The sequence below is a fragment of the Micropterus dolomieu genome, linkage group LG23, assembly GCF_021292245.1.
Source record: "Micropterus dolomieu isolate WLL.071019.BEF.003 ecotype Adirondacks linkage group LG23, ASM2129224v1, whole genome shotgun sequence".
NCBI classification, from domain to species: Eukaryota; Metazoa; Chordata; class Actinopteri; order Centrarchiformes; family Centrarchidae; genus Micropterus; species Micropterus dolomieu.
The window spans coordinates 30,132,307-30,156,855 of record NC_060172.1 but is presented as its reverse complement, the minus strand read 5'-3'; the positions used below and the strand labels follow the sequence as shown (position 1 = coordinate 30,156,855).

At 42.2% G+C, this 24,549-nt stretch overlaps 1 protein-coding gene across 1 annotated transcript; it reads left to right on the top strand.

The window, feature by feature from the left end:
• The first annotated feature begins 20,418 nt into the window (after positions 1-20,418).
• On the top strand, positions 20,419-24,486 carry rnft1 (ring finger protein, transmembrane 1). The gene is made up of 9 exons (XM_046041077.1): positions 20,419-20,600; positions 21,226-21,716; positions 21,800-21,876; positions 21,963-22,063; positions 22,435-22,588; positions 22,688-22,846; positions 22,953-23,018; positions 23,102-23,203; positions 23,375-24,486. The coding sequence occupies exons 1-9, from the start codon at positions 20,575-20,577 to the stop codon at positions 23,507-23,509; spliced, it is 1,311 nt and encodes a 436-aa protein (XP_045897033.1). The 5' UTR covers positions 20,419-20,574; the 3' UTR covers positions 23,510-24,486.
• Positions 24,487-24,549: the final 63 nt, after the last annotated feature.

Genomic DNA, 24,549 nt, shown 5'->3' with positions numbered 1-24,549 from the left:
CTGTCCATGACTGTTGAAAACTGATGCAAAATGATGAATCTGGATGAAAGCCCAAGCTGTGTGAGTCTGAGGGATTAACCGCAAATCTGTTAAGTGATCATGTGTAATGGTTTGAACAAATGCACGTGTATGTATTTAAAAGCCACATGAAGTCGCGCCCTTAGAAATGCCTCTGTTACAAGTTATCAAAGCACCTCTGTGCTGTGCGGTGTGAACAGGTAAATGAACAGCCTCGCTGGAAATTGACTGTTACAAGATCAACTCTGAATGCTATAATTAGGCTCAGATATTAATGAGTTCTAGCTGTGTAGCTATGCGCAATCTTAGCTGTCACACATGCTCCAGTTATTTCACTCCTGGAACAGTAGCTTCAATTTTGCATTAATTCATTGGAAAGAACTATCTGGAAAATCTGCATTTGGTCAACAATGCTCCCAGTCACATTTCAGGTTTTCAGTCATTGTTTACTTTCTAAATGTTCAACACGTTTGATTAAAGATATATTAACTGGTTTATTGGCTCAGTTTTTTCCCCTCTATTCCCTTTGTTTCTTATTCCTGTCCAACATATTCTCCCCCGTCTCTCTCGGTCTGTATGTCTCTCTCCTTTGTGTGTCTGTCTCTCTCTTTCCACCCGCCTCACTCCCCCCATACGGCTCGGAGGATACCAACTGAATGTCAGTTCAGGGAGTGTGTTTAGAGGGATTTCTGCTGAGGGAAATACATATTTAATGAATCTGCAACTGCGCCTCTTTCAACCTCACCCATTCAGCCAGCCTCACCCCTGCTCCCTCCTTCCCCTCTCTGGAGCTAATGTCCCTTCCTATCCCACTCTCTATCTCTCCATCACCCCACATTGAAACAAAGGGGGGGGCACTGTTGCCTGTGTTTTACAACTAAGGCTTTAGCAGCAGTCAGGCGCACAAAATGCAGGAGCATAAGTCCAGGCTAAATTAGATTTGCTGCGTGCCTTTATTTATTTTTTTATTTATTTATCTTCCGACAACTGATTAGTCTCCCATGGCCCCCGAGTTTCATGCTAGACTTAGCATTTCAATTCAGCACACATCTACACACTAGCTTTATCCTGGAGCCAAATAAGTGTCTGTCTCCAGTGGGAGTTTCAGCCCACAAGAGCGCAACCACTTCGGTGCGTGGTGGAGGGGTGCGTGAGGACAGGGAGGGGGGAGAAGGAGGGGAGGTGTGGCACTGCACACTCGCAAAGATGAAAAATGACAATGAGTGATCGCCGTGAGGGGAACGAGATCTTCTGGTTTAGACGGCAATGCAATTACGGCAGGCAAACTGGACAACCCATAATACCCTTCACTTCACTGTGTGAGCTACACGCAGCTGGAGAGGCAGAAAGGCTCCTCTCTTCTCTTCTTCTGCCTCCACTGCTCTCCACAACACGGCCCCCAGATGCAGCAGTAGCAGCACAACTACTGAGAGGGCTGAGAGGGGCTATTTGTAACAGGAAAACACCTTACCAGTACATCTTAATGACAGGTGACAAATGAGCCTCAAGTTCAACTGGGTTATTCCCTGTTCATAAATCAAGGCAAACTGCAGACAGGGGTGTATGTAAGAAGATTGGTTTACTCACTGCTCCAGAACAAACCTAAATGACACCAATGAAGCAAGCAATCTAGATCACAGATGTAGGCAGGGGGAGGTAAAATTCTGCCTGTAAGCACTCTGTCACGCCGACAGTAGCTCACCTTTTACAACCCACAGAGTGCAGGCCCAAGTAAAACACACTACGTGAAATGTTCTAATCACTGGATTGCTGCCGACACGATTTCAGGCTTCTATTCAACCTTCTAAAGTGTGACCATGGGAACTGGGAAATGTATTTTCAAGTTGCTAAACTGAATCGCGCTAAAATTCTCCCCTTTAAATCTCTTCATTCGCCCTGCATCTAGGGGCTGTGGTTATGTACACCTGGAACCCACACATCTCTTCTGCTCCAAGAATTAGAATTTAGATTTAAGGCCTTTGCGTTTGGCCATCTATCCTCCCGGAGTCCCATTTTTACTCTTCCCTTGTCCTCTTACTTCAGGCTGCGTTGGATGAGAAGGATGCTTTTTGCCGGACTTTTCATTTGCCAGTGAGCTTGGCACAGGAATAATTACCTGTCTCTATGATCAATTACCTGATTACTCACCGGAGACGCGCAAGATGTCTGAAGAACGGAGCCCGGGCCTGTGCTGCAGTGGAGGACGGGGTTGCTGCACTGCCTGCACACACAGACTCACAAACATGAGCATATGCACACAAAGAGAAAAGCATGTATGCTAAGCATGCATACACACTCCATATGGACAGGTCCGTCTCAAACACATCACACACACACACACACACACTCCTTGTGTTATTCAGGCAGCTAAGGATCTGACAGAGTCAAGGACACACTGACTGGCGGGCCATTGAAAACACAAGGAAGTCATTAAGAATGATCCTGACACAGATTACAGCAGGAAACCATCCCAGTGTGGGGCAAAATAATCCCTCCAAACTGCCTTGTTACGATGAGAAATGCTTACCTGAGGGCAATACATTACAGCTGTTAAAGGAAGCACTGAACGTCATAATGTGATATTCAGATATTATCCCCATGGTCAGAATAAACACTGGAGTCAGATTATCATCATGCTGTGCAAGGCCCCTGCGGTACTCCTCGTGATATACAGCTGCTTGACCTCTAAATAGCACTCACAGTGATCATCCACATGCACACAAACAATGCAGGAGGAACCACCATGACGTCCCCTCCATCCACCGGCGTGTCGCATCTAATCCCATACATGGCACACAGAAGAAGCTTGCCTAATGCTTGGCTGGGAAGCAATGTGTCAAGAGGCTTCCTCTGAAACCACAGAGGGAGAATACTTGTTCATGCGCTGTGCATATATTTGTCTTCTGCGCAGCATATGATGCACAACACAACCTGTTTCTCTTAATCACACCAGACATTTATTTAAACCCCGATCTGCCCTTTGCTGAGCAGACCAGACTGCATCTATAGTCCTCACATGAAAATGTAGATTACACACCTGTGTGTTAGCACATATGTAGAGGCACAGTCTTCTTCAAAAATGCCAACTTCATTCCACTTTTTGTCGTGAGACTGGAGGCCAGGTTTTTAAGGTTTTAACATGAAAATCAACAATTGGGAGTTCCAGTGTTTTTACACAACAGCAATAATATGTAGTGAACATCTAGAGGGAGCCTCCACAGCAGTTCTTGTTATATTTCATCCACCTCCTCTGCAATGTGTGGACAAAATAAGCTGATGCAATCTAACAGCAGTCTCAAAAACAAGATGCGTGACCATTTTTTTTTGCAGTCATTCGGGAGTGTGTCCTGATAATTGGGCAGGTTAAAAAAACTGGTTTTTACACATTTAAAAAAAAAAGTCTCTCTTTGATGGTGTGCTTACAAATAGTCCCCACCTGTAGTGGGTCATTTCCATCATTACGATTGTGTGCTTCCTTCAAATGTTTTGTGTCGTGGGGCAGTATTTTCCGAATGACACCCATCATGTCCTGTTGTCCAATTGATCTAGCCAGGACACATCGCTGATTGGATGCTTCAAAATGCCAGATTCCTGTATTGTCTCCTGATTTGAACCCTGATGTAGACCTGTTGAGTTCAAAACAGTTTTTTTCAAATACTGTCATGAACAAGCCATGTAACTTATAACGGCTTTTAATTCAATTCCACATTATTCCTCCTCTAAGTGTGAGTGCCTGAGGTTTGCTCTTTTGTACATGGCTGACAATATATTCTTATATGGTCATTTTGTCCAGTACACCATTACACAGTATAGACCTCACACAAACACACTACATGCACAGACATAGACTGTACTGTGAGATCAGTTCCCGGGGAGTCAGCTCTTTCACTCAGAGAAAATAACAAAATCTTTCCAATCAATTTACTCCATTTCAGCCAGTAATGAGGATTGGCAGGCTTGAAGACAGCAGCTGCCTTCCAGTCATTGCTAAAGGAACAAAACTCCCAAGGTCTGTGTGGGAAAGATAGAGTAGCATACACAAGTCAGACTGACTCAGAGGTGCTGGCTGCTTCAGCAGTGCCCAGCTTTGTACAGATTCACTCCACCCGGTGAGAAACAAGCAGTCTCTCTCGCAGAGTTGAATTAATATTACTCCAGATTCCTGAAAAGAATAACTAAAAGTGAATGAATGATTTAAAATTCTGTCTCACACACAACGTGTCAAAATGAAATCACACAAACATGCAGCTATTCCTCCGACATACTGCATCTTGCACAGTTTGGTAAGTCACTCACACAGACAAAGCTCTGCTCAGAGGCAATCAAAGCTATGAATAGCTCTGGTTAGTACACGCAGAGAGCAAAACCTTGAAGCTGACTGCAGCTTTCATGAGATGCACACTCTGAGTGGCAGGAAAACACAAATACTACTCCACAATCCTTTCTTCTCTTCTAGCAGACGCCACATTAACATAATATAGCCTGCTTGGATTCCTTCGTCTCCACACAATTATAACTCCCCATTTAGACTTGCTAGTCAATAAATCCCCGGAAGCAAGTCACAGCCACTTTCTCTGGCTCATAGATATGCAGATGTCATGATCCAGAGTTTCTCTTATTTCCCTCTATGGGAGAAGCCACTGACCTTTTCCAGTCCCTGCATGTGTCATTAACAACAAAGCAGTAGTTTGGCAGAGAGGCACTGTGGCCCGGTCATCATCATTCAGGTTATGTACAAGAGTAGATCATGGAGGAATTCACTGCAGACGAACAGTAGAACTGTGGTGTATTAAGCACATTGTAACTGTGGCGTTATTAAAGTGAAAGATCACTGAGGTGTCTGTGGGTCAGCAAACACAAGAACCAAAGACATGTATCTTACAGCAGAGAGGAGTGGCAGGTTGCTGGCATGAAAAACGTGGCTTGGAAATGGTGCATTTAAGCAAGGCACTGAACTCTGACCACAGAGGAGCCGCTCACTGACCAACAGACTTCCAGGTGAGTTTCTACAGCTGATGGACAAAATAACAACACATAGAAGGATTAGGCATAATGTTGCATTTTTGTTAAGGTTGTGTCAAAGACACAAAATAATAACTTTTTGCATTCTGCATAACTTCTTCCATCCCAATAACCCACCTAGTTTGCAGTTGAAAAGGATAGGTTCACATTTTTTCAATCGGTCTTAAAATAACACTCATATGTACAATTATCAGATGCTGTAATCATTCCTACACTCTATACTGGCTCTTAATAAGAGCTCTTTTTCCAATGCTATTTCAATGAAAGAGATGGGGACAAAATCCATAGTCTGCGTTCTGTGCAAAAATGATTTCTGAAGTCCAGCCAAAAGCTAATATGACGCTTCAGTAAGCTTCTTTTTAGTGCAGAAAAACCCCACTCTTTTTTGTTACTGTTCCTCCTCTGCAGCTCAGCAAGGCAACACTGTCCACAATGACAGAAAGTCTGACCATAACGTTGGAAGTTACCCACTTGATCTGACTAACTCAGCATGATATTAGAATACATTTTTAGATGAAACAAGGACTGTGGCATTTGTTCCCAACCTCTTAAATCAGAATCACATTGGGAAAGGGTTTCTTCTTGAGCAGTATAGACAGGAGGGACAATTACAGCGACCCTTAGCTCTTTCAATGTGCATATGGACAAGTAGTGGTGGAGGAAGTATTCAGATCTTTTACTTAAGTAAAAGTAGTAATGACATACTGTAAACATTATCCAGTATAAGTAAAAGTTCTGCATTGAAAATGTTAGTTGAGTTTTATTAAGCGTTAAATGTGAACTGATCCATTACTTATTTACCGTCAACTGTCAATCAAATAGTCCAAAAAAGTTATGTGAAGAATTTCTCAATAAATTACTCTGCAAGTGGTTGAACTGTCCATTTCAGGTGACTTTCTGTTTGATGACTTAGGCCTTTTTAAAAAACAGAAGAAAAGTTATGCTTCAGGTGGATAAACACAGGCCAAAGAGATTTTTCTCAACCTGGCATGATGCCTTACTCGATTTATACCAAGAATAGAGAGGTGGCTGCAGTGTCCTACCCAGTTTGTATTCACTGATAATTCACGACTGGGCATGAAATAGTATATGTTGGCTCCTATAGGACTTGGATTAGAGAGCCATGGTATATAAAGAAATCCATGCTCCCCAGAGAGCGCCGTATGGCTGTCAAAGGCATGTAGAATGGGAGGTTACCATTACTGTTGAATGCACAGTAATTACAGATCTTTCATCACTAAGCCTCACTATACTTTACCTTTCTGTAGAGGGTGTAGATTTCCTGACACCTCTTCTGATCACACAGCGCAGACACACACTCACAGGACAATGAGAGCGCCGCTCATTTTCTAAAAGGAAGATGTGCTCTGTAGTTTTCAAATGGTTGAAGGTTTGCTCCTTAACCAGCTTTTTTTCTCTCTCCCTTCACATGCACTCACCGTCAGAGTAGTGTAGTAGAGAAGTGTGTGTTCAACAAAAATAATCAGGGTAGGTAGTGTTATTCTATTGGATGCTGTATCTGAACTGTGTGAGTCATGTTCCACTGTGAAGGTGGTGATGCTTAATTATACAGTCCCAGGAAGAGGTGGGGTGGGGGTGGCAGGTGAGGGTGGGAGCTCAGTGCCTGCTACACAGCACGCCAAATGCCTTCCTGGGAGCTTTCCGCCTGCTTTGATTCCTGACACTGCGAGAGGAGAGAGAAAGAGAGGAGGGGTCAGGAGAGAAGATGGGCGGAGGTGAAGGAAATGGGAACAGAGAGCAAGAGAGATGTGGGCGGAGGTGCAAGATAAAAAAAAAAACACCTCTTTATACCTTGTGGCTCAGAGTTAATAGTGATCTAATTATCACAGACTTCATTTGAAAAATGACAAATGGCTCTGCAGAGAGCAGTGTCTGAAGCAAAAAGCTACTTAATCCCACTTACACTTGTCTGTTAGTGCTGCGACAGTGAAGACTCTGTATACAGCATCCCTTGCTAGCCTCATGGCTCTAGGGATGGCAATGACTGAATAAGTATTGGAACTTTTTAAGTAGAACCATGATCAGTTCAAAATATTAATTAGTAAATGTTGCTAAACTAAGATGGTACATGTTGTATCTGCTTTAGTGAGCCCCCCTGGTGACATTAACAGAAAATATATTAATTCATGGCCACTAATTATTATTTTGAGGCCAAAAATTATTAATATATGGCCTCAAAATAATAATTTGTGGCCATGAAGTATTAATTTGAGGCCACACATTAATACGTTTTTCATCAATGTCACCAGAGGGGCTCTGTAACTGCTAAACATCAGCATTCTAGCATCAATGTGAGTGTATTAACCTGATATTAATGAGTTAATTAAGCTTACAGTAACATTGAGTAGCAGAAAGCACCACCATGCTCAACTACACCCTCACAGAGTTGCTCTTGGTCTTGGTCTTGTTATAGTCAACTCGATTATCTTGGCCACACCCGTTTTTTACCTGACATCCCAAACAAAGTAGGGCTTTAACTCCATTATGACACTGTGACCCAGCTTTTGGCCAGTGGAGTATATGTATGTGCGTGTTTGGGTAGGTAGGTGGGTGGGAGAAGACACAGGAGGGGGTACGTTGAGTACTGATTGCACAAGCCAGTGATACAGGCAGCTGCACAGGCAGATCCCCCCCCTGGCACTGTTGGTTCTGCCTGATTATTTAACAGGAGCAACTGGAAGTGGTTGACATGGTTTCATGGGTTTTGTGCAGTGCACACTCCTCAATTATGAAAGGGAAAAGTGACACTGTGACAGCTGTAGCTCTCAGGGGGTCGGGGAGAGAGAGAGAGAGGCAAAGTGGGAGACGGAGAGAGAGTATGCAAAGACTAATTCTTTCCTCCTCGAGCAGGAAGATAGGAGACAGTCTTCAGCATAGACGTGACATACACGCAAAGACACACACATTCATGCACACGTACACACATACAAGCCCTCTCCCTCTTCTTGTTAAATTAAATATGCCCTGAAAATGACGGGAAGGGTGGGGGTAATGAGGAAATTATTCACAATCCTTGACATGTTTTAAATCAGATTATACTCTCCGCCTGCCTCACCGGGCCCAGTGTAAAGACACAGACCAATCCATTTCTTGCTTAAGGCACACCGCCTCCTACACACACACACACACACACACACACACACACACACACACAATGAGAGGTATAGAAAAGCTCATCTGCATCCATCTCAGTTAGAGACAGGGGAGTGAGGAGAGGTGAATTATCCACAGCTTTCTCTGTGGCTGGATGCAAAGTCGAAAGTGGGCTTGGACCTGCTGCCATCTCTGAGAATCATTATGCCCGATCCTGGAGGGAGTCGCGCAGAGAGTGGAAAAGACGAGCCAAAAGAGCATGGTTCCCCAACAGCAGGCTGCCTAATGAAATGCATATTAACCAGCTGAGAGGGAGGGCGGCAGTGACAGGAAAAGAGGAGTGAGGGAGACATCACTGGCTCCAGCCCACTCCCCTTTTCACCAGCTCACATGCCTTTACATGCAGGGGAAACACAGGGCCCATTGTTTAGCATTAAGGGCTCTTGTGCTAAGAGAGACATCCTCACTGGTGCACCCTGCAATTATGCGGTAATGAGGTCTATGTGTTTCACATGTCTACTTGAGCGGGTAGAGCAGGTAGCAGGGAGTGTGTGAGGATAGTAGCATATAGTGTCAGATATGTCAGGCACTAGCTCCTGATATAAATCAAAGATATACTGTTGTAGTCATCATTCATGCTGTCCTCCCATTTAAACAGGAGGAAGTATTTCAGCAGTGACCTTGCAAGCAGCCTCAACATGTATGATCTATGGTAATGTATGTAAATCGATTGTATAAATTAATGCTTAAGATGTGTGTTTAGAGATGAATGCGTGCAAGTGTGTGTGTGTGTGTGTGTGTGTGTTTGATGTGGTGGGTCATAAAGCCCATAGCAGCTTGTGTTAAAGCCTACAGCTGGAGGCCCTGAAAGGGCCAGGTCTCAGAGGCAACAACATCCAGCCTATACAAACACAGCCAGGCAAGAGAAGTCATCAAATTTTCTAATTTTTTTGCTGTGTGGGCTCATTTGCAAGCACACACACAGCCTCTGACTGTTTATACAGTAGTGCAGCTGTACTGCTGTTTATAGCTGCATTCCTTTACACAACCAGTTAACCTGCATGGAAGCATTATCATTCACGCTTCAATTACTGGGATGCATTCCAAATCCATTCTAGTCAGTGTGATTCATCCTACAATATAAATACACTAAGTAGTCCTTATCTGTTACAGAGGTAAGATGCACAGGAATGTTTACCATCCTGCTAGCCAGTGTTTTCCGGGGCCAGGAGCATCTGTCTGTGTTTGTCCCCGAGGACGGAGGAAAAGAGATAGAGTAAGCTGCTATCTCAGAGATATCTACCACCACAGCTGAGGCCAAGGGCAATAACAACAATTGCGATATAGAAAATGGTATAGGGGTTGAAGCATGGGTATCTATGGATGACACACACATAGAGAATGTAAAAGAGAGGGATACAGAGAGATGTTGGAAATGTGGATGCAGTAAGAAAGGCTTCCCCAAAGATGAATGGCTGCCAGTAGACACTCAGCGAGGACTGAGATTCAATAACTGTGTCTACACAGGATGCTCACTCTGGAATTTTTGGGGGGAGAACGAAAGGGTATTACAACACAGTACTCATTCTTCACAATATACAATCTGAATGTGTTTGTTTTGTTTAGTAACTTTTTATTAAAAACAGGCAACAGGTTCCAGTCCAATTTAAATGTTGGTAGTCCTTAATCTTTGTTTAAGTCCTCTCTAGGTAAATAGTTTCATTTCTCATTGGTATGCTAACCCTCTGTTAAAGCAAATGATCCAGTGATGCAATGTTCTCTTCTAAATAAGCAAATATATGCATATTTTAAAAATGTTGACTGTAAAGTAATTATACATATTTTTTTATGCCACTAAAATGATGATTTAATTTCATTTATACAACGGTAACCTAAAGCCTGACACCTATAATATGTTGAATTCACATTTCAAGTACATAATTTTCACTTGTCGTTAACAAAGTTGCATTATTCAGAAATGTCACTCCCTATAAATCTCACTGGCCTGAAAGTTTCCGAAGATACCAACTGTGTCAGGTTTGTATAAAATGATGCATAAAACACCTAGAATATTTCTCTGTGAGGGAATGATGCTGCCATGAAAACATTGTGGGTGTGAATATTTTACTCACTGTAAACATCATGAAACGTCCATGAAGAGCTGAGAGAAGCTGATACAGAAGTATATATGTGTGTGTGTGTGGTAGTAGGCAAATTATTCCATACTATTTGAACTAAAGCTATTTAAGTTGATTAAAAAAAATGGGAAAGTGTGTGAAGGGGTTAACAGTTCAGAACGGTTGGGACATAAAAATGTATCTTTAGCACCCATTTTCTTTTAAAACATCACCAAATCATTACTTAATCCAGGAGTAGAAGACTTTGATAGCAGACCACATTTTATTTAGCCTAAGATTATTTCACCAGGAGCGAAGGGATTTTCCTCCTGCGTTGATGGTGTGTTAAAAACACGTCAAAATGAACCTGGATCACATGTTACAGATTGCTGACACATTGCTGAGCTGACTTTGATCTGTGTAAATTCAGCACTAAGAATTTTCTATCACTGCTATTACAACTTGACTGACTTGCATACAACAGGGCTGGCAATTGCTCACCCCCATCTCCCTCCTTTCATTTTATCCCTCAGTTTCACTTGCAGCAGTTGGTTTTTCATCTGCACTATGTTTTCCTTGTGTCATGTTGTGTTACACAATCAGTACGGGCCATAAATAGTTGACAATACCGTTGTTATATGTATGGTTCTTATTTTAGTCTCCCTGGGAATAAAGATCCTGTGGGATCAGCTTATAAAAATATGTTAGGACAAGAGGTCAATCAACTCTGCAGTGCTGATGAGCAGCAGTTAGTAAAAAGAGCTACATGGTTTCCTTTTGTTCTGGAAACAATAAGTAATATTTATGAGGATTGTAAAGAGACTATGAATAGCGGAACAGCAGGATCGCTCCGCTAAAAGCTCTTCAGCTCTACCTGTAAGGTTGTTTTGTTCTGTACCACACAGAAAGCTCCAGCAGTGGCAATTGTAATTATCTTGTGGCAATAAACATTAGATTATCTGCTTAATGACAACAACAACAAATGGTATCTATCAAACTGGTGGAGGAGCTTCGGACTGATCAAACGCACAGCATCGTTAAGAAGCCTGCTTTACACTTCAAATTAGCATGAAACAGCTCAAAGATAATTAAGTTGAGGTGGAGGTGAGGCCTACTGGAGATAGGAGCTTTGTGAACAAATAATCACATTCCCTTATTAATGAGGCATAAACAATCATCCATAGTGGAATATATTTCCTACACACTGAGATAGGCTTGAGAGGTCTACTTCCTTTCAGCCAATACAAGCTTTTAAATCCAATCAAGGATTCAAGAGCCATGGTGTGGAGGTAACAGTCCCATTCTCACTATCTTCTTAAGTCGTTGAATCTGATTAAATAGAACCAGGGACCAAGTGCCCTGCTGTCTGGGATTAAATGAGGAAAACAAGGAAAGTCATGGATTAGTAGTACATTTCAATTATTGGGAGGCCTGTTTTGGGGGACTAAGGTGCAACCTTGTCAAGCAATGTGTCACAAACTACTCATGATCTGCATGATCACAATCTGGTATCTCTCACAAGTAATCTGCATTACCCAAAGTGTAATAAAGTCACCTTTTTTTTATGTGTGTGTGTGTATGTGTGTGTGACAGCTGAGTGCTAAATGCACCTTGTTATCATGATTTAAACAAAGGTGGAGGATGGTGTTTGTACCCTCAGGACCTTGAGATAGATGGGATGAGAGACAGTGAGAGAGAGAGTGTGATAGTGAGAGATAGAGTTAGTGCCTGGGTATATACAGAGAGTATATCAGAGAGAGCAGATCCTCATTTGCATTCACTACAGGCTGACAGCGGCTGCACACACCGAACCAAGCCCACCACCACCACCACTATGCCCCACGGGAGCTGCGTCTGCTCTAGCCCAGAAAGAGGAGACGCCCGGCGTCTTCTGCTGATGAGCAAGCATGATTTTATTAAACAAAAACAGAAAGATAGGGAGACAATTGAGAGACAGAGGGGGGGTGTCTGGGGGTGAATATGGTTTTCGTTATGCTTAGGACATGAGCTCCTTTGGTAGCCTACCATCTGGATGTCTGGATATAGGTTTCACAATTGTGAAATTGTTGGTGTCTATAAATTCCCTCCTGTTTTGTCAGAATTGAGCACTACACACAGTAGTCCAGTGATTCACCAACCTGGGGTCAAGGGGCACAAGATAAAGCTGAGCGGTCATGAGATGATTGATGAATTCTGACAAACAGTATTAATTTTTTGGACAAATTTCAAACATTTGCCTTTATGTTTAGTATTAGAGTTGCTAACTGTGAACAACTCATAGGTGACATGTGGCAGGAGCACTAATTAGACACTTCTTTGGAAAGGGTCACAGGCAAAAAAACGCATTGCATTTTATAAGCTTATTATATTTTATATTATGTAAAATCTTGATCTGAAAAGTAACTAGTAACTATAGCTGTCAAATAAATGTAGTGCAGTAAAAAGTACAATATTAAAATGTAGTGGATTCAAGTAGAAAGTAGCAACAATAATTGAAAATGTTCAAGTGAAGTGCAATTACTTCAAAGCTGTACTTAAGTACAATACTTGAGTAAATGTACTTAAATGTGTTCCACCACTGCCCCTGTTATCAGTAACTTTGCTCTGATTTACTCTCACAAATGTCAGATCCCGGTCTATCAGAGCTCAGTTCACGAGGTCAAACGCTGGGATTCATGGTATTAGGGTTAAAGAAAATCTGGCTACTTCCCTTAGACAGGAAAGCATTAGGTTAAGTCCTGGCCCTGATGCACTGTGGGTAGAGGTGTCAGTGGATGCCAAGGATCCTTCCATTCCTGCAGGCTCCTGCTGGGCCACACAGCATCCATCCACTGCCGTAATTAAACACAGCCCACAAGAATACACGCTCACACACATTCACACATGCACTGATTGCAGGCAGGACCTATCGTACTCATTATAGGCCAAATTAAAGCAATCAATTTAAACTAGAGACCAGGAGAGAGGAATTCACTCATGGGGGCCTGATCTGTTTAAAGACCGCACAGTCTGTGTCAGCTATATAACTAGACAAAACTGGCCCTATTGACCGGGGTCTGTCACATAATCAGTCTGTTAATCACCTTCACAGTCAGCTAATAGGAGGCACTTAACAATGATATGCAAATACATTTTAGCTATTCCATGTTATGTAAATTAAACCCTTCACCAGGTTTACGACATAGAATTATGTTCTCCGCAGCACCAACAAAAATCTTTTGGCTGCCACAAGTGACTACATTTCTGCACACATCTGCAAGGCATTTCCTAGTCCGGTGCCTCTCTGAGTTTCTTCCTCTCTGTTCGTGCTTTTGGTGTCTCCAACACAAACACACACACCAGAGGGGATCAAAGTGTTGAACACTGTGGAAAAAAAACAGAAGTGTGGTAGGTAAGGTAATGCTTTCTGTTTGTCTCTGTTAAGCACAGGACGCTGGATAAAATGAACACATCTGCCAAAATCAGCCTCGGCAACTCAACACAAGCCCGCTTAAGGGAGAGTGAGAGTGTGAGCGTATCCAATTCCAACATTCCCTGTGTTTTTACAAACACATCATGCTCCTGTCACCAGGGAGCCCCCTTCCCTCCTCCCCTCCTCCCCTCCTCCCCTCCCTTCCCCACCAGCCAGGCCAACTGTTGCTCCATCTCCGGGGCAGATTAGGGGAAGTGTTGGCTCCTGAAGAATGCAGGCCTGCTGCTGCTGCCGCCGCCACTCTCAGCTGAGGATTTATTAGGACTGGCATGGCGGCCCAGGCTTTTGGCCTCTAGCTAGTAGGGGAGTGAGGAGGAGAGGGCGGTGGAAGAGGAGGACCTCTGCTGAGATATTACATGCCATCAATACAAAACATCATGGTGCCTCTTAAAGGACTGCAACAGCTTTTTAACTCCTTTTTTTGGTTTATTTTAGCGCCTTCCTCACACAGCTTTCAGTTAATACAAAAGGTTGATAAAACACAACCTCCAGTTTGAGATAATCACAATCAGCCACCAGAACAGAACAAAAATGTATTCTGGCTTACCATTATCATGTGCACTAAAGGCTAATAAACTGCGTTTCACAAAGTAAAGGTAAATTGTTTGTAGGTGAATCCTCCCCTGGGTCGCTGCCTGGTCACAATGACACTGAACAAATGTACCAGTTCATGAACATTAAGCCGACTGGCGCTATGTGAACATTTAAATGGACACTGTGTTATACCCAGTCTGTGCTGCAATAACAAAACAATTACACCACAACAGCAACAAGATGTGAGCAGCGATGTGTATCCATGGTGAGTGCTTAGGCCTGAATCCAGGCTGCACACATCGATCAGATTGACAATTGAGAGGCCGTGTCCTGGCCGATAAGGCAGTTTTTTTTTTCTTCTACGGCAGCTGGGGAAAAGCCCATCTATTAAGATGAAAGGGAAAAGGACGACAACTGTGCAGTAATGCCAGTGGCATTGTAACAAGAATGGTTACCAGGCCAGAAGAGGGAGAGGGGGACAGGGGATGTAGGGCATGTTCTCAATAAGCAGAGGCACACAGAGGTCACAGAGGAACGATTCTTTTCACCTTGGTGGCCACCGGTGTGCTGTGAGGATGACGTGCAAAGAGCACAGCACTACCTTAATCTGCTCTTCACATCTATCAGGAGCTACAATGGGTTTACGCACTTTGGTCAGTCAACCAGTAGCTTCTGTGGATTTGTGACACTGTTTCAGGACAGTCACAATCACAAGCAGAACAGCAGCGAGCACAAGCAGAAACACCTGTGTTTGCACTCTACATATACCATACATCACAGAGTCTAAATTAATCTACTGTTCAGGTGTGGTACTAAAGATATATGTATCATTTACACAGGTGTACAGTATTACTGTGTGCTACTGAAGGAATCTGTGCTCAGGTTAAGCTTCTTTTCATCACTTATCATACAGCACCATCTGCTGGATATTAAGAGAAAAAGTGACCAACAAGGAACAAGTGCAAGATATCAAAGAAAAAAAATCTGTCCTTCAGTGTCTTTGCAGCTTTGCAGCTCTGTCTTTATGATGCATACATTATAAGTGGAAGGCCTATTTGATGCCCCTGCACACAGTGACACTGCCTAATGTCTGTAGGGAATGCTATAAAAATGCATTTGTGTGAGTAATACTGTGGGCATACCAGAAAGTGCAGAATACGTACTCTGTGATCTTGGGGTCATCTTGACAGAATCAGTACACAATTCTACACATTTATTTAGTTATGGTGAGATGTGTTTGAATAACCTCAATTAAAGAATAGGTTCATATTTTTTCAAGTTTGTCTTAAAACAAAACTGACATGGACAATGAAAGAGCTTTTGATTTTGCTGTAATTGTTTCTCCTGCTGTAACTACTATCAGCCTTAAGCAGACATGAAAAAATGTGAACACATCCTTTAAAGGACGCTTCTCTCTTCTTATAAAATAACCTGTTTTGTGCAACCACAAAACACATTTGTGTGAAGCTGTTTGCATCTGAACAAAACAATGACTGGATGTTAGTAGAAAATCCTCTATGGACCAGGGCAGCAAGATAAAATTATTCCATCTCTTTACAGTCCAGCTTCTCTTGCAGCCTCGGACAAAAGTAAATTTGCATTGAAAATGAGCAAACATGATCAATAATCAATGATGGCTCATTTATGAAAGTGCACCCTTTTTATTTTAAGTGCTTTGCATGTTTGTAAAAAGAAGCCTTATTAAAACATAATTTTGAAATTGTCAAGTTTGCATGCAAATATACCTGGGCCTATACTCAGTACGATCCAGATGCAGTCAGCTAGGCAGCAATGTAGAAGATGCAGAATGCCATAAAGGAATAGAATCTAAGGCCAAAAAAATGTTGGCCATAAAAGACCCTGTTCTATAAACCTACATCACTTTGACATACTTACTAAAGAATTAACATCCTCAAGATGTATGTCTGCCTGAAAGGTGGGTAAACACTATATGCATATTGCATTTAAAAGTGGCACCGTGACGGGGCGAGATTTCTTCACTGTCTCAGAGACCAAGAACATGTTACCAGCTTTAGAAACTCTATTGCTTAAGAAATCTACCCAACCCTGGCGTGACACATTTGGTTTCTAGACCAGGACACAGCACACTCAGCACACACACACACATACCAGACAGACTGCAGACTCCTCTGGAGACATACAGGCATAAATCAAGGCTGCAGAGGAGAGAATTTTGCCTCCCACATTTATTCCCCATCGACATAACGTGGACAATCCTGTGGAGGGGTGATATATGTCTCTTTACAAAGCAAATGTTTATGGACAGATCATGCTTTATCATGTGTGGAATTATATCTTGTCTATGTCTGTCAAATGTGTCGTATCTAATCGTAACAGTTTTATATTAAACCTGTTTATTGTCTAATCTGTAATGTTTTAATGTCAAGTAATTCTCTATAAGCTATCTTGCCTGTTCTAGATTTTAATAACAAAAGTCCCTCTACGGATTCTGACTCAGCAAACTGGAGGGTCTCCACTTGCTATGAGTGTGATCTAAAAGGCCAGAAAAATCCCCTCTTACCATAAAAGCCTGCTGGATGACATGTAAGAGTATGTATTTGCACACACTGCAGCATAAAACACAAACAAGAGACAGCGAGTCCTCAAATCCTTCATCTCAACTGTCAACATATTATTGAGTCACTGAGGCATAAGAGCAACAGTCATTCAACAAGCTGCAGCGACAAACCCAGCTAGTGCAAAAACTAGACGTGCTTGTGTTATTAGAAATGTTATGATATAATAGATAACATCAACAGGTTCACAGTAATATCATCTTGAGAAGGATCTCCTTCCTACTGTTGAAATGACTCAAGAAAACAATTTACCATACGCTCCATACCATTTCATAGAGTCAATAGGAACAAAATTGAACAGGCAGTTGGAAACAGTTAATTACTCTCATGCGTCTGCACTGCACACAGACATATCCATTTATACAAGACAGGACAGCACTAAACTACAATTTAATGTTTGGCAGCCCCAGTAAGACATCAGAGTAAGCAGCAGCTGGCACCGCGTACAGAGAAAGTTAGAGCGAAAGATGACGGGGGATATACGGAGTCTGTCAGAAGCAATGTCAGGTCACTGCTCTCCTCATCTGCTCTCTGGCGAGCTCCATTCATCTTGGCAGATAGCAATTTATATGTCAAGTTAACCTCCCTCCGCAGACTTGGCTCAGATGTCTTGACTGGGGCAGTACAACTCCACTGACAATACTACAGTGCAGTAACACAATTACAGGGCGCGGGATAGAGCTGGGGAACAGCTCTCACAGCCGCAGTACATTAACCTCCTTTCACCACAATGGCTGACTTCATGCTCATACAGCGTCTGGGCAATGCCAAGGCAGACGTAGGACAAGACAAAAGCTCGTTAACAGAAACAGGTCAAGGGACTCCAGTTAAAAAATCTTCAAGAAGCTGTTCTGTGAGAAAGGGGAACTGGTCGTTTTGCATGATTTATAGGTAATGTCTCATTGTTGGTATTACAAGACAGTATAAGTTGAAATTTAATTTCATAGGAGAGAGAATGGATGACATAAAGGCCCAAGCTGGATTTGAACCCCTGTGGCAAGGACTCAGCCATGATTCGTGGTACACACTGTCGCAGAGGACCTTATGGGACTTCCAACAGCAGTTTCCCCCTCTTCTGCTTTGATTCTCTCAATTTATTAAACTGTGGGAGATCCTATCAGTTTGCTTAAGCTGCAGGTGAGCACGATGGCAGGCATGGCTGTTAGATGAAAGAAACAGATGGCTGGCCAGGGGCCCAGAAGCACCAGGCAATAGAGGAAGACTAACATGTTCCCATTGTAAGTTTGTCAGCTCGCTCTGCCTGACTGCAGGAAGAGAATCAAATAGCCTCATCTTTTCATATTCCCCCTTCTCCAGTTCATCTCACAAATGCAATCAGACCAACTAATCCACAAAAAAATAAAAACTCTTAAACTTTACTCAAGCAATTCAGGGAGAACAAAAAGAAAAATTGGCTCCTACACATCAGTCTTAATCTACTGCATGCATCTTAAATATTAATGCTTACCACTGTTTGCTGGAACGCTTCAGTGTGTGTGCTGTAAAGGTTTTCCATGCCAATAATCATGTAGCTACACTACATGGTCAAAAGTATGTCTGAACATTACATGCTTGTTCAATTCAAATGTCTCACTAAACCATGACAGTTTGACAGCACACAATACTTGGACCCTAAAACTGAAAGTTATCTTTGATGAAATTCAGTCGTCCAGAAATTTTATTATTTACACCTGTGCTTTTCCTACTGTGACATGTCAACGTGTGCACATTATGGCTGCACAAAGTTAACAGAGTTCACCAATAAATAACCAATATACGCAGACAGAAACTAAACCATCACACGTCAGGGATGAGGGTCATCATTCATGGTCCGTCACGGTCTCATGAGTCGTGCTCCTTGTGCCTGTTTTGTGATAAAAAAACGACAAATTACAAATTACATCCTATGGCTTTGAAATTCCAAAAATTTACCATAATGTAACAGTCAGTCAGAATGGGAATATCACCAATATCAAATTTTAATGAAACGTAAACTGTAATGTGATGTAATTAATGTTTTTTTAAAGATTATTTTTTGGGCTTTTGCCTTTATTTGATAGGAACAGATGAAGAGAGATAGGAACTGTGTGTGTGAGAGAGAGAGAGAGAGAGAGAGAGAGAGAGAGAGAGAGACAGAGGGGATGAGATGCAGCAAAGGGCTGTGGACTCGCCCGCCCCCAGATGTAATTACTGTTTTATCCTCGAAATAAAAATTATATCACAAAAGCAGACATTAATAACATAAAAATCATGTGGATTAGAATGTTTTGTGATGTAGGTCATTGCGTTCTCAAATGTTGCCTGCTTAACGGCAAAGAGGGTCTGCCACTGTCCTTGGGAAACAAAATTATTCGGTGAATCTCAGCTAGATGACCCTTTCTACTCACAGTGCAGCTGTGAATTCTTATTCTCCTAAATGAATACAGTATGGACAAAAACAGCAGTGAATAAATATCATTGTTACTCTAACTTTTAATTTATTTTAACCTTTTTCAGATTGTTTTTCTAGAAATAAACCATGTCCTAAGATAGCACCTATTATCAGAGCTAAATGTGATAACTTGGATAAAGAACATGACCCTAAACCTAAAGTTTGAAAGCTTCTTGCGCAATTTTCCTCTTGTGAATATGATAAAAGCCTAAACGCAGATGGCTCCAGACAGGTTGCCAGTACCCAGAGGGCTGTGCTGTCAGGTGGGCAGGTGATGACCTCTGGAGTTGAGGTACTTAGATCCTATGTATGGAAGAGAAACAACAAGAAAGACAGCAAGTAGCCTAGAAAATGAAGGGCTGCCAAGGCCATAGTTATAGCAACAGCACTGAGATCTAGTAGGAATTCAGTGTCTTGCTCAAGTACAAGTCAGAAGGGACGTGAACCCGCATCCTCTGGTTCAGCGACTAACTCCTCAGCTTCCCAGCCTACCAGAAGACGGGAAGCTGTTTGTAGAGGTAAAGCCATAACAGAGATATCTGATGAACATGTCACACGTTTATCTGGATACTCACACATGGTAACTCAGTTTCCCGCTGTAGTAATTACCTGCAACTGTAGTGATATCATTAACCGGATAATGGCGGTGTATAGGCTACTGATCAAATGCTAAGCTATAATTCAATTCAATTCAAATTAGCTTTATTGGCATGAATGTGTAACAACAATATTGCCAAAGCATCATATATACTACATAAGAACAATCAACCCCGTACATCTCATTAAACAAGTAATTAAAGCGTAAAGTAATCAAAGTATATGTGTGTTTGTGTTAAAAATAAAAATAAAAAAATATAAAAAAACAGTAAGCGTGTGTGTATGTGTGTTAAAAAAATATATATTAAAAATAAAATAAATAAATAAAATAGAATAGGTCATATATAAAACAGAATACGTCACTATATACATCAGAGCTAACTATGCTGGGGTGTGTTTAAATTGTGTTAATTTTCATTAATCATATGTTGCATGTAATTAGATAATATTCCAGTAGGTGGAGGCATTGCATAATTTTACACCCAATACGCCGTAAACATCCAACCGAAGAAGTTCGCGACGTCTACTGTCGTAAACAACGTCAAGATGTCTGAATCACCAGCTTATGGCTTAGCCTGAAAGATAAAGGCTTAGTTTTGTTTTTGGTTTACTTTTGCTTTCTTTTCGTTTGGTGACTTGGACGTTGTATTAGATGGGGACCAAAAGCTTATCATGAAACTCCGGGTGCAGAATGACAGGTGAGCGGACGCGTTTACGACCAGCAAACCCGGCCTGATAGATAACATCTGTTAGCTGCTAAATGCTAACGCGGCAGCCCAAACGGGCAGCTGCCCTGTTACCACTCTGGGTTTAATGCATGGATAACGTTACATTATAAGTGCCTGAAGTAACGTACGTACATTTCAACTAAAGTAAATTAGCTTTGAAGAACAGGATGGATCGAGGTAACACCGGCTGAACTGACTGCTACTCAGTTTAAGCCTACACAATTTAAGCTAACCTGATCATTAATATTAGTCGATAGTTAGGGAGTGAACCTGTACCACAAAATACTGTCCTCTTGATATGTCAATGTGGGAGCCTTTTAAGTGTTCTGCAAATGAATACGTTCATCAATTCAATGTTAAATAACCAAATGACACATCCATATGATCACAATGTTACCTGATTGTCAATCAAATTGTTTGATGCACTCTATTCAAATATAAATGCAAAGTCTTCAATAAAACAGTTCTATGCAGTTTCTGACACACTGCAATCTCCATTAGTTGATTACATATAAACTTGTTAAAACAGGCGTAATACAGTTGATGCTGAGCACATTGTGACTGAGGCTGCAAACATTTGTCTTGCATGTCAAAGGAGTGATTCCAGAAGAGCACTGAAACTGAGGGAGTCTCCTACTGTAATGCAGCCTAATTCGAGTGAGCAGGGTGCTCATGCAGGAAATGGTTTATCCCTAACTCTGCAACCAGAGCTTCTCACCAGGACACCAGCCCCAGGTGGTGCTGCTGCTGCTGCTGCTGCTGCTGCTGCTGCCACCACCGCCAACCCTGACAGCAATGAGGTGCGAGTACCCATGAGCGGCGGGCCTGGGGAGTCCAGTGGAGGCGCATCATCCAGGAGGTGCAGAGTCAACTCCCACAGCCACTCCCATTCTCAGTCGCACGGACATAATCGGGTACAGCACCACTTGAATTCGGAGCCTGAGCTTGACCCACCTGACTCTGATACGGACTCTGGAGAGCCCAGCACCTCCTTGTCAGAGCTTCGCTGTCTTTTCCGTTGGCTCCAAAAGAGCCTTCCTTTCCTCATCATACTGTGTGCTAAGCTGGTCATCCAACATGCACTCGGTGAGTAAGGGTTAAGCAAACACCATTTATTACAACTGTGACCACAAGACAACTCATCACAGTCGTTCCTCTTCGTTCGCCAGGTCTAGCAGTTGGGGTTGGCCTCTTCACGACGTTTCTGTATGTGAATAAAAACATCCAAACTCAAGTCTTTCTTCAGGCAAGTCGACACAGAAATACACATTGTTTGATTCCTTGTACGTTTCTTTGCTGTGAGATTTCTAAACCACCTGTGTGCACCCTCAGGATCGTCAGTCAAAGCTGCAGTGTGTATGGCTGCTAGTGTTCCTGATTTCTTCTGTTCTCCTGCTTTACTACACCTTCCTCACCGATACCCTTTACAATTGGTAAGAATAAATGTATAATCTCACATTAGATACCCAAAACAATAAGACGGGGTGACTGTAGACTGTTCTTGGAATCTAATCCCAGTTTGTCTGTGGCCCAGGTAAGCAACTAGAATACACTGTGGTCATTTCTTTATTCTCTGGGGGACTTGAATCCCGCTCTTTCATCCAGCAGAACTCATGACTTAAGCATCAGAAAGCATAATGTACTGGTACAAACAGCACTGTGAAATCTATATTTGTCATATTGACCAGCGTATGTTTATAGTCTCCACCTGTACTGCAGTCAAGTACACAGCTGTACCTGGAATCCACTGGACAGTGCTGAGATGTACATGCCATTTAACCTGAATGTCAATATCTCCTTCCAGCCTAATCTTCATCAGCCCAACCATTGAGTCATTTGGTTTCTGGGAGGTTCTATGGGCTGTCGGCGTCACCAATTTCATAATAAAGTTCCTCTCCATGGGGATTAAGTGCCTTATTCTGCTGATGCCATCTTCGCTGGTGACCTACAGAACCCAGGTGTGAGCGGTGGATTTCTTCTTTGGATTGTTGGTTTTAAAAAAAAAAGCATGGCAGTGCCGGTTCAGTAGTTCTTATTTTGTGTGTTTATCCCTTCAGGGGCGGTGGCTGATGCTGACTGAGGAGCTGAGTCAGGTCCACCAGACCATGGCTCCTGTTCCACTGTGGTTCCGCTACCTGGTCACATACCAGGAGGCTGACGGCACCCCTGGCCTCACGTTAGGGGTCCTGCTGGCTTTGCTCTACCTCATACTGAAGGTGCGATCAGCCAAACTAACTCGCAGTTTGTTGTATTAATATTGAGTGGGGGAAAAAAACAGGTGGAAGTCTTTTTATTTTATGACTTTGTTGTTCTCTCTTTCAGCTTTTAGGATTGTATGCACAGTGGACACCTTTACTGAAAACTGTGAGAATATTTCTAAAGGGCGAGGTCAGTGGTAAACAGCTTTGTTGTTAAATAGTAAATGTTCCGAATCAATTACCAGATGTGTTGAGGTGTTTGTTTTTTCTCAGCATACAGGCACAGCAGCCAGTAGGAGTCAGTGCAGCGAGGCTGGAGACGTGTGCCCCATCTGTCAGGGAGAGTACAGGGAGCCTCGGGCTCTACTCTGTCAGGTAAACGTACTATTGAGAGGTAGTTGGTTGTATTTTTAATTCAAGTTATTATATATAGAGCAAGATTAGTTAAGAGGGAGAACTGGAATCATATGCACTGAAGTACATCAGTTGTGTAGATCTAATCATGTATGGGAAGTGCTGACATGCTGTTGCTTTTCTGCTGTGCAGCACATATTCTGTGATGAATGCATCGCCCTGTGGTTTAACCGAGAGAAGAGCTGCCCTCTCTGCCGCACTGTGATCACAGAGAAGGTCTACAAATGGAGGGATGGAGCCACATCTCCACACCTGCAGATTTATTGATTTATAAGGCACAGGCGGGAAGCTTTTGGGTGTAAAGATTTGGTATTGGGTTTGTATTTAATGTGATTTTTCTATGGCTGTCAAACTCCACTGACAAGTAATGTTGTACACTGTTTCATAAATCAGCTTAGGGCTGTGCCTCCTGCTGGCTGAGGTCAGTAAGGGCACACAACTTGCGCCTGCAGTAGGCATGTTTCTGACTTATTTACCAGTACATCCCTACTTGTGTCTTCAGACAAACATTGATTTTATTCATGCCCCCAAGTGTTTTGTGATGTTTCTATTTTTAAGTTGTTTCCTCATGTGTTGTATTGCTTTTATTCACCTTTTAATCTTAATATCAACCTTCCTTGTGGGGCAGCAAATTGTCCAGTTTGTTTTCCTTGTAAATATGGGAGCATCAGAGAAATATATAGAAAAGTATTTTAAACAGATTTTTCTTACATTATACATTTGAATAAACATGCAACACATGATCCCGTTCTTATCCAGTGTTTTTAAATTTGTAGAAGCAACTTCTCTGATTTGTAACAATAAATGTGGAGAGGTAAGCAGCTGAAGACCTCTGCTCAGGAGAAAAGTGAGACTGGAGGGCTCACAACTAACATACTGCAAAGACTTTTAGGAAGCCCTGTACACCGTAACATCACATGGTGCTGGTATGACCAGAACTTTGCCAGCCTGCAAAGGTCTGCCTACAGGCACTGAGGACGGACATGGCTGGCTAAATAAACAGTTTTCCTTTTGCTTTCAGCTTTTTTTTTGTGACTATTTTTTTCACAACTGATGAGAAGGCTGCAACTGAGCTTCTGAGATTGATTTACACAGAAATTATTTTTCTATAGAGGTGACCGCCTCATTTTTGTAAAAACCAAAGACAGGGAGAAATGTCTATTTTATTATGTATGAAAATCATTTCACTGTTATTTTTATCCATTTAGGTCCATAAACTATCTGAATAAAGATCTACATTTGAATGATGTTTGTGACTCGTTTTATGTAGCAAAATGAGAATCACTTGTCAGACTCTAGTGTAGAGG

Excerpts from the sequence above, each read along its gene's own strand:
- rnft1 (XM_046041077.1), top strand. The coding sequence starts at position 20,575 with ATGAAACTCCGGGTGCAGAATGACAG. Across the intron at positions 21,877-21,962 it reads AAACTCAAGTCTTTCTTCAG|GATCGTCAGTCAAAGCTGCA; the intron begins GCAAGTCGACAC and ends GTGCACCCTCAG. Across the intron at positions 22,589-22,687 it reads TGGTGACCTACAGAACCCAG|GGGCGGTGGCTGATGCTGAC; the intron begins GTGTGAGCGGTG and ends TTATCCCTTCAG.